The sequence below is a fragment of the Phalaenopsis equestris genome, unplaced genomic scaffold (assembly GCF_001263595.1).
Source record: "Phalaenopsis equestris unplaced genomic scaffold, ASM126359v1 Scaffold000511, whole genome shotgun sequence".
Classification (NCBI taxonomy): domain Eukaryota; kingdom Viridiplantae; phylum Streptophyta; class Magnoliopsida; order Asparagales; family Orchidaceae; genus Phalaenopsis; species Phalaenopsis equestris.
In genome coordinates this window covers 1,968,125-1,978,893 of record NW_018164951.1, presented here as the reverse complement: position 1 = coordinate 1,978,893, position 10,769 = coordinate 1,968,125, and the positions used below count along the sequence as shown (strand labels likewise).

The 10,769-nt window shown below is 38.1% G+C and overlaps 1 protein-coding gene across 1 annotated transcript in view; it reads left to right on the top strand.

Moving 5' to 3' along the window:
• Nucleotides 1-10,769, top strand: part of LOC110028361 (acyl-coenzyme A oxidase 4, peroxisomal-like) — a 29,229-nt gene that overhangs the window by 1,606 nt on the left and 16,854 nt on the right. The window contains exons 5-12 of the mRNA XM_020730183.1: nucleotides 38-161; nucleotides 6,431-6,504; nucleotides 6,589-6,648; nucleotides 6,799-6,908; nucleotides 7,000-7,159; nucleotides 7,340-7,416; nucleotides 7,525-7,696; nucleotides 7,839-7,931. Coding sequence (XP_020585842.1) covers nucleotides 38-161; nucleotides 6,431-6,504; nucleotides 6,589-6,648; nucleotides 6,799-6,908; nucleotides 7,000-7,159; nucleotides 7,340-7,416; nucleotides 7,525-7,696; nucleotides 7,839-7,931 — 870 coding nt within the window. The remainder of the gene's footprint in view (nucleotides 1-37; nucleotides 162-6,430; nucleotides 6,505-6,588; nucleotides 6,649-6,798; nucleotides 6,909-6,999; nucleotides 7,160-7,339; nucleotides 7,417-7,524; nucleotides 7,697-7,838; nucleotides 7,932-10,769) is intronic.

Here is a 10,769-nt window from a genome sequence, read left to right as displayed (position 1 = left end):
TATATATATATATATATATATATATATGACTTTTCAGGGTTATGGTTGTCCCGGCCTTTCAATTACTGGCAACGCTATTGCTACAGCAGAAATTGCTAGAGTTGATGCTAGCTGCTCCTCTTTTATACTCGTGCATTCTTCGGTAGCATTGCTTACAATTGGTAAATTTATGATTTTTTTTTTTTATAATTGTAACACTGTGTTAAATTCAAATTTGTTTGAGAGACACATAAGGAATAAAGTGTGAAAAGGAGGAAAAAGAGCAGAGAGAGAATAGTAATGAGCAATAAAATCACTTAATCTTTATTCATCAAACGAGATCTTGAAATGACATCTGGTTAAGTCATGATCTGTGCGACTATACACTGAGAGTCTGAGATGGCGTCTGGTTGAGACATGATCTGAACAGTTATGGTTGAAGGGTTGACCGGGAGGTGCAGACCGTATGTCTAAGATTCGGGCAGCTCCTATCATTCGCCTGGCCTGGATGAGGAATCCTGGGGTCTTTTTCTGCTCGAGGCGAGCACTAGTGGCCCTTTGAAAGGATATTCGATTTATGTCTGCCATGGGATCGAGCGTGTAAATACAGACTCTCGAACTGTCTTTGGTGGGTCCCGGACTGCCATGTCATCTTTCCTATTGGCTATTGGATTTCTTTGAGATTCGTGCTGACACATTTTCATGTACATGTTTAAGTATCCCGATTTTTTTGATCCTTGATAGTGACATTAGAATCTTAATCTTCAAAAAGTTAATATTCATGATTATTTAATGTGCATCTTATCTCTTCTGTTTTCTTTCATCGAGTTTCCCCTCTCTTATTCCTTAGCGATCATGGAGGCAGCCGCCTTTCCAAATCGGCCAAGCTTGGCAAGGATGCCAGAAAAATGGTTTTCCAGTTCATGAAACAGAGGGCGAGGGCTTCTTCCAAGAGTTAGCAATCTGAGAAACTTCTTGTAGCCGAGAGATGAGAGCCAAAGTGAGGTCGTCAGACTCTCTTTCGGGCCTCCCTACAGAGAGGTCTCAAGTGAATAAGGGTGGCTTGCCAGTGAAGAAGCGTCAGACGATGGGAGTAATTCGTTCTAAGGTTAAGTCGACAAAGTCGTTGATTTCCGCCTGGGATTCTTTTGTGCAGGCGGAGGCAGGAACTTGCGGCTATAGTGGTATTGTCAGAGGAGTTAAGGGCAGTTGTTAAGGAGGCCGCTCATGATCCTTCCTTTGTTTCTCTCACAACATCTTTCTCTTTTCTAACCACATCCTCTATCTTTCTTCCACTTTTTAATTGGACAGCTTCTACTTGTTCATTAGTGTTCTCTTTTGGGTTGATTTCAATGTTGCTAGGAAGTGTTCCTTGGGGTCTATTGCTAGGTGAATTAGCAATTTGTCCCAATTGATTCTCGATGTTTCTAATCGCAGCATTTTGACTTTGCAACTCTTTTCCCATTCGCAATACCACTTTTTCCATAGACATCTTCTTATTCTCAAATTGTTGATCACTTTTAGAGTTTGATGGATATGAAGGTCTATAGTTTGTGTTCCCCTGATTATTTCAACTTCCATTAGGATTTGCATGATTATTTTCCCATTTTTGGTTTCCACCATCAGTAATATGATTCCAGTTAAAATTAGGATGGTTCTCCCAACCTGGGTTGTAAAAGTTAGAGCACGGGTTATTTATGGTATTTAAAGCATCATATGATAAGTTAGAATCCATCATATGCCCTGAACTTTCCTCACTTACTGGAAGTTGAGGCTGGTTCATTCCAAATTGGTCCAAATTCCTTGATATTACGGTAACTTGAGATGCAAGAATTGTAATCACATCTGAATCATGAACACTGGCTACTTTTTTAGGATTTACCCTTGTAGAGGGCCATTGAAATTCGTTTGCAGCCATATTTTCAATTAACACATACGCTTCATTAAATGGTTTTGACATTAATGATCCACCAGCAGCAGCATCAATTATAAACCTGAGAGATTCTACTAACCCGTTATAAAAAGTTTGAATGATTAACCAATCAGGTAGAGCATGATGTGGACACTTTCTTAGGAGTTCCTTAAATATTTCTCAGGCTTCATATATTGATTCATCTTCATACTGACAAAATGAGATAATATCTTTTCTAAGTTTAGTAGTCCTTGAAGGTGGAAAATACTTAGTTAGAAATTTCTGAGTTAACTCCTCTCAATTTTTAATAGAGCCAGGTGCTAATGAGTATAACCACATTTTAGCCTTATCCCTTAGTGATTAAGCATCCAAAGCCTTATCGAAAGGTGACAGGGCAAAATATCATTTCTTGCTCGTTTTTGCTCCAAATTGCACCGTTTTTTCATCTTTTTGCTCCAATGACCATAATTCATCATACCTGCAACAAAACATCAAAAATACTCTTATTTAAAGTGTAATATCATCAAAATCAATATAAAATAGATATGAACATCTCAACATATTTTCCTTTGGTCAGTATTTTGTCGCGCACTTGTCACCCCACCTCGAGATGAACTGGTTGATGGCTGCAATTCGACCGGTCAACTTTTGTACTTCCCAGGTATTCCTGGTGGATGAAATATTAATCAACGCTTAAATTTGGTTTGGGTTGGCTTTTATACATTCGGGAGTTAGGAGCTAACCTATAAGTTTATCAGCTGAGGGTTTGAATAAGCAATTTAGGGGATTTAGCTTCATATTATATTTTCTAAGAGTTTGTAATGTTTCTTTAAATTTTTTATATGTTCAGCTGTTCCACTTTTTATTATGACATCATCCACTTAGACTTCAATATTTTTTTTCTTTTTGATTAACAAATATCATATCCATCAAGCACTGATATTTTGCCCCAGCGTTTTTAAGCCCACAGATCATTACATTATAATATAGAACATGCTCAACAGTTATGAAAGTAGTCTTCTCAGCATCGGCCATGTGCATGTTTATTTGGTGATTCCTTGAGTGGGCGTCTAGGAAACTTATCACAAAATGAACCATAGTTAAATCTACAAGGGCATTGATCCTCGGCAGGGGTAGCTGTCCTTCGAGCGAGCAACATTCAGGTTCATGAAATCTGCGCACATTCGCAACTTTCCTTTGGCCTTCTTGAACCATGATGATGTTCTAGACTTAGGTGGGGTGTTGTGCCTCTCGGATGTAGCCTGCCTCTTTCAGCTTTAGTACCTCTTCTTTGATGGGCCCAACTAGTGCTGTCGCTGAGTTTCTAATCCTCTACTTTATCGGTTGGACAACATTACTCTTGTTCAAGCGGTGACAGACAAAGTCTACTGGTATCCCTAATATCTCTGTTACGGACCAAACAAAGACGTCGCAATGATCTCTAAGAATTTGGATCGGTAGCTCCCTATGCCTTGCAGTAAAGTTTTTTGCTTATTAGAAAAGATTTATCAGCTTTTATTGGTATAGGAAGCTCTAGGGCTGCTCACTGGTCTCGAGACCCCCTTCCTCCGGTTTGGCAAGTTTAGTGGCACCTAATGCATGCTTTTTATCACTTAGATGTAGCGGACCCAGTATTGCTTCTGTTATCCTCAGATAGTGATCACCTATCCATCCCTTGGGAACTCGACAGTCATGTGGTATGTGGATACCACAACCTTGAAACAGTTCAATAGTGGGCGACCAAAAATGGAGTTGTTGGTGGTCGGCGAGTCCACAATCAGGAAATCCTCCATCTCGGTGAATTGCTTCAAGCCTTCTCTCGAGGCAACCACTAGTTACATCACACATAGGGCTTTCTTTATTTCTCTCGAAAAGTTGTATTAGGGGTATGATCGACGCTACCAGCAGGTCAACTCAAAGATTGAGCTTATTAAACACCGACTTGAACAAGATGTTCATTGAGCTGTTGGTGTTGATAAGGATAACCCTGACCTGAAAATTGCTTATTATCCTTGTTACAAAAAAGACATCATTGTAGGGATTTTCCATGATGGTTAAATCTTCATTGATGAACGTAGTGGGGAGGAGCTCCCCCTCCTCTGCAAGGACGTGACTTTACACATCTCTCCCGTCCTATACCTCTTATGGTAGGCTCGTTGGGATGACTCTGTTTCTCAAAAAAGAGCAGTGACTATTCTGACGATGTGGACAATATTCGTTTGGAGGGGTCTTTCCGGGACATCTACTACTGGGGCCTTATCGTGCCTTTGGCTCGAGGTCCCCGTCGCTTTAAATTCCTTCAGCTTTTTGGCCTTGATCAGGTCATTGATTAAGTTCTGGAGGTATATGCATTCCTCCGTATCGTAGTCGTGATCCTGATAGTACTTGCAATGCTTCCTCGTGTCTCGAAAAAAAGACCGGCTCTCATCAGCAGCACATGCTTGAAGTACTCCTTGTCTTGGATGGCGTGCACAATCTCGACCATTACTACCCTCAATAAAGTGGCTCGAGGGCCCTCATACTAATCAAATAGTTGCTCATAATGCTAGGCCAGTCTCTCATAATACTGAGCTAGCCACTGATCATGGCTTCTTGCATGACCTCCTTGATGGTTACTTCGGCCCGACCCCCAATTGTCACGAGTGGGTCGGTTATCTTCGTACCGTAGTCGGACGGATGCCTTGGGATTCTCCTTCAGTTTCCACCTTCTATTGTGCAACGATGAAGTGTATGTTCGGTGGTCTGCCCGTTTTGATTGGAAGATGTTTTCTTCGATGATGAAGCGTTTGTTCGCCATTTCCAACAACTTAGCCAAATCCTGTGGCTCATGTAAATTGAGGTCATAATGGAACCTCTCGGACCTCAGACCCTGCTTTAGGGTGACATGCGTTATATCAGATCAAAGATCTTTCACCTTCAGCATCTCCCTCTGGAATCGTAGGATGTATGAACGCGGTCCTTGTTTAAGTTGCCATAAGGATTGGGCACACTTCTTGGGCTTCTGAGTGCTTGCAAACTGCACTAGGAAAATTCTCCTAGAATCTGCAAAACTGCTGATGCTTCTAGTTAGAAGCGAGTTGAACCATCTCAAGGCCAATGATCTCAAGGTGGTGAAAAACAGACGACATTGGAATGTGTCCGAGAGCTTGAGTAGACACATTGTTGCTTCTAACGAGATAATGTGTTTGTTGACATCTGACCGACCACTATTAGGCTTCAACGCCGGGAGCTTAAACTTCTCGAGGGGCTTCGCCTCTGAGATGTGAAGAAAGAAGAGGTTCTTCGACTGACATTAGGCCTCAGTGGGTCCGAAACGCTGCTTATCCACCCGTGTAGATATAACACTATCCTGGTACTGCGAATATTAGGTCCTTTCTGGGTCATGGTTCATCCTTCTGGTGTTATGCACCGGCGCCGCCTCTTGAGGATGGTTCTGCCCTCAGAAGCCCACTCACCTCCTAGGACTGTGATCGCCCTCAGGTCCTCTGTAATTTGGCCCGACATATGGACTATTTGGATTCTTAACTCCTGCATTTCTCGCTGCACAAACTCTTTGGTACATTCTGTGTTGGTCATGTCCCTTTTGTGGGTTTCCTCTTGTTATTGTCGTTGTTGCGCTCCTCTTATTGTTGAGATCATGACTCCATGTTCACCACACCTTTTAGAATGTTGAATCCAAATCTGACCGGGAGATACACCAATGGAATAAAGCATGAAAGGGAAAAAAAAAAAGAGCAGAGAGAGCACAATATTGAACAATAAAATCGCGTAACCTTTATTTATGAAATGAGTTTTTATTTATAGGAATGAGGGTTGTAAGATTACATTTTTGTACCCCGAGTACAGTAGGTATGGTGAGAGTTTTTGGAAAATACACAGTTATATGACCGGAAGCTTGAAATGGCGCTGGTCGGATCGTGATCCGAGTGGCTATGTGCCGGGAGTCTGAGATGACGTCTGATCGGGTCATTATTTGGGCGGCTACGGCTGAAGGTTGACTAGGAGCCTAAGATTTGGGTGGCTCCTATCATTCGCTCAACCTAGATGAGGAATTCTGGGGGATTTGTCCGTGCGGGTTAGCTCTAGTGGCCCTTTGAAAGATAGTCGATGTTCATCCGCCATGGTATTATATTCTTCTTGGCTAGCAGTAGCCGCGTGGGTAAATTCAGATTCTCAAACTGCCTCTGGTGAGTCCCGAAATGTCACGTCATCTTTCTTGTTGGCTGTTGGATTTCTTTGAGAATCATGCCAACACTTTTTTGATGTATATGTGGAAATATTAAAGTTTTAATTGATTAATATTTTTTATGCCTATGTGAAAAAGATATTTCTGGAAGTTAATTATTTCATTCGCTAATCTTTTTTTATTTTATTTTACAAGTACAGAAGAATTTACTTAAAATGCAATTCATGTCTTTATATGAGAATGTGATAATCTCATTTCATAGAGCATACTAAAACGCTATAGTTAAGCACGTTCGTACCAAAATAAAAAAAAAAAATATAGAAACTAATTAACTCTCCTTTTAAATTACATAGCTCTTTATGGATCAGAATTCCAGAAACAGCAATACCTGCCTTCACTGGCGCAACTAAAGACTGTTGTTTGTTGGGTAAGCAATGAAATTTCTATAATGTTTATTGCAAACTTGTCTTAAAATATTACTAATAAAAAATATTTAATTTTTATGTTTCAGGCCTTAACTGAGCCAGATTATGGTAGTGATGCAAGCTCTTTGCAAACCAGTGCAACAAAGGTTTATTAATTACTCTATATTAATTCATAAAGATAAATATTTTACTCACTGGATTCTAAATCCATAATTGATCACAAATATATATGAGAAAGATAGTTCAAATTTTCAATAATGATACCATAATAAATGATGAATTGGATTATTAAATAGGTCAGTGGAGGGTGGGAATTAAATGGACAGAAGAGGTGGGTGGGAAACTGCACTTTTTCTGATGTCTTTGTTGTCTTTGCTCGGAACAAAAGTACAGATCAGATTAATGGGTAATTCTAATGTGAATTGTATTATTAGTTTTTCTGCATTCATTTTTAGAAGTTAAAATTTAAAAAATGTGTGTTTGTTATGATTATTCAGTTTTATTGTGAAGAAAGATGTTCCTGGCTTGAGTGCCACTAAAATAGAAAACAAAATTGGACTGAGAATTATTCAGAATGGAGATATTCTCTTCAATAAGGTATTTGTTCCTGACGAAGACTGGTTGCCAGGAGTCAATTCTTTTCAGGAAGTAAACAAGGTATATATGTAATTATGTGTTATATAAGCTCTTTTCTTCTGCTAACAATATGTATTTCTGGGAAATCAGCTTCAAAATATATTGTAGACTGATTCATGATAAGATAGAGCTTCAAATTAAAACGAAAAGAACAAAAATTATAATATGTATTTTTCATTGATGGCTTTGCATGCAATGCAGATACTTTCCTTTGCACGTATTATGGTTTCATGGCAAGCAATCGGCATATCAATGGGGGTTTTTGACATGTGTCATAGGTATAACATGGATGATTTTAGTCATCCCTATGCTACTTTTCTCCTACTTCATTTTATTATATTTTTTATATGATTAACGTCAACGCAAGTTTTAAAATAAAAACTAAGGTATGCTGGTGAGAGGAAGCAGTTTGGAGCTCCACTTGCAGCATTTCAATTAACACAAGAAAAGTTGGTTCGAATGTTGGGCAACATACAAGCAATGATGCTTCTTGGTTGGCGACTATGTAAATTATATGAATCAGGAAAAATGACAGTTGGCCATTCCAGCCTAGCAAAGGTAACTGATTTTCCCGTCTTACCCTTTATAATTATTAGAGTTTAATAACAGCAATAGATAGTGCTGCGAATTTTTGTTTTATAATACCAATATATGCTTGAGTTGATTTTTTAGTGGCTGATAATGTGCTTTGGTTGTACAGGCGTGGACTACCAAGATAGCGAAAGAGACTGTATCTATTGGTCGAGAATTACTTGGAGGAAATGGTCTCTTGGCTGATTTTTATGTGGCCAAGGTATGTATCTACTTATATCATAAATTTCTTCTATTTTAAACTTTTTTTTTCTCATTTTAATTCAGAATGGAAAATTTGTAAGCTGTGCTTTCATATAAAATAATTATTGGGTTTCTTTATCTTGGAATTTTCTCCTCATACCAATTACTTACAATGTCTACAAATTGATGATGTGCATTTTATGATTTTGTTTTAGAAGATTCGTAGTGCCATATATGGTGTTTTAATACACACACATCTCTCTCTCTCTCTCTCTCTATATATATATATATATATATGTTGATATATAAACATATAGATATATATTAATTTGATGTGTCATACTTTCAAGTAATTCTGGGAGATGGTAATTGAACATAGCTTAAGACATGATTCAGAGAATTCTCATAATCAGTTTGGATTTATAACGGGCAGATCTACTATGGAAGCTATACATTTATTGAGAGCTTTTATGAAGCAATACCGAGAGAGTAAGGAGGATCTACATATTATTTTTATTGACTTAGAAAATGCTTACGATAAGGTTCTAAGATAAGTTCATTGGAGAGTTCTAGAGAAGAAATGTGTTGATATGACGTATATTCAAGTCATTAAAGATATGCATAGTAGAGCTGCTACTTGTTTAAGTCAGGAGAATTGACCAAGTACTTCCTTATTTCAATTGGATTACATCAGTGATCGGCTTTAAGACCATATCTTTTTTGTTTTGGTTATGGATGCTCTTATTGGACATTTACAGGAGAATTTACCTTGGTGTATGCTTTTTGTTGATGCTATGCTTCTTGCAGATAAGATTAGAGAAAGCGTTTAGGAAAAAAAATGAATTATAGAGGTTTACATTGGATTCTAAAGTCCTTTGTTTGAATAGATCTAAAATTGAATACAAAGAATGTAATTTTAGGCAAAGTTATAATTATAGGTGCTAAAAGCATTAAAAGGTGTGAACGTTTTAGATATATTGGGTTTATTATTCAAAGTGATGGTGATATAGATTAGGGTTGTCCATTCGGAACAACTGGTTAGGTTCGGGGTCTAACCCAAAAATGACCCGACCCGAATAGGGTCAACCCAAACCCTACACAAATAATAAACGGGTTGAATACTACTAGAACTTGAGCTTGATCTGACACAAATTTTGTACTCATTCGGATCATGTTTGGGTTTTTAGGTTCAACATGATCCTGACCTGAATAATAAACCCAAAAAATATTCGAGTCAACCCTTATCCAAATTTTTCGAGTCGAATTCGAGTTGTGTTGGCATATTGGGTCAATTTTTGACTTCTATAATATAGAGGCGATTCTTAATTGAATTCAAGTTGGTTGATTGAAGTGGATGAATGCATCGGGCCTAGTGTGATAGAAAAGTACTGCTTATACTTGAAAATTATCTAAGATAGTGGTGAGATCTGCAATGCTCTATGGCACAAAATGTTGGCCTTTAAAAGAGAAGCATAAAGTAAAGTGTTGCTGAGATGAGGAGATGAGAATGGATTAGGTGGATGAGTGGCTTCATGCAAGATTTCTATCTTTATCTCACCTTTTTTTTCTTTGCTTGCCACACCTAAGAATCTTAAGATTGGACTCGTTCCGTGCTTTCAAATGATCACCCAGTCGAGCCCAACTTGTCACTTGATCCAGAACGCCATGCCAGTCTTTTTGCTAGACCTCTTTTGCATAGGCTCGCTCGTCTCCACCCCGACTCGTGCTCTACTTTGTTGCAAGAATGATCTTCCTCGAGCTGGTTTGGTTCTGAACACATCATGCTAGTCGTCTTTCTTGTTTGCGATCGGCAAGGCTTTCTTCTCTTTTCACACATTTCCTTTCTTGGTTCTCCTTTCATCACCCACTTACTTTATCTTGCTCTTTCTACTATTTCTTATGCATTTCTACCTCCACATTCTTTTCCCCTCTGCAAAAATGAACCGCAAGCGTTAGTTAAGTTGAACCGATGCTAGCCGGCTCCATTATATATTAATTCATGCACATTGAGTTTTTTTTTCTAGAATGGACTTATGAACAAGAATTTTAAATATTGAAATTTGACATGACTAAACCTATAGTGCCATAATATAATATCATCTTCATTTAAGTTAGAAATTTAATAAGCATTTTGTTAATGATCAACTAGTGGATGATTTATTCTCAAAATATAGAGTTTTTTGTTTTACCTAACATTATTAATCAACCTCCTCGAGAAAAATTCCTACAATTCACGATGAGAAAATTAGAAAATAACCTGATAGTGATGATCTAAGTTGACGGAACATCTAGTTAATTGTGAAGTTTTCAATAGGAGTTGTGTCGGCACTATTTTTGGTGTGGGGTTTGCCCGTAAGAAGCTGTCGGTCATCGGAATTGAAATCCCGTTGCCCGCTTCGGAAGGACGTTTTTTTTTAAAAAAAATTTAAGTTTTGAAAAAGATGAAGTCAAACTGACCCCATAATTTTCATAGTTTAAATGAAAGAGCGTTTTACCTCAAATCCTGTATCTATCCCGAAGGATGAACACAAGAATTGAGGGTGAGGCTCGATCAAATAAACTAAAGAAAGTTATGACATCCGTTTTGTCTGCGAAACCAATGTGTTGGCCGACAAGTTCCCCTATTTAATGTAAGGAATTAAATAGAGTTTATATTATGTTGGGTTCGAAAAAAAACTTTCTATGAGGGCAAGCCCCTATAGTTAATTACATCATAGATAACTGAAGTTACCTAAGAATACTCTCGATAAAAATCAAGAAATTACCTTCAAGGAGTTCAAATGGTAAGGACATTTCAAAGATATCGGACTCAGAAGTGTGAAGGGGGATTGGTTCAAATTTGGAACATTTTTGTTTT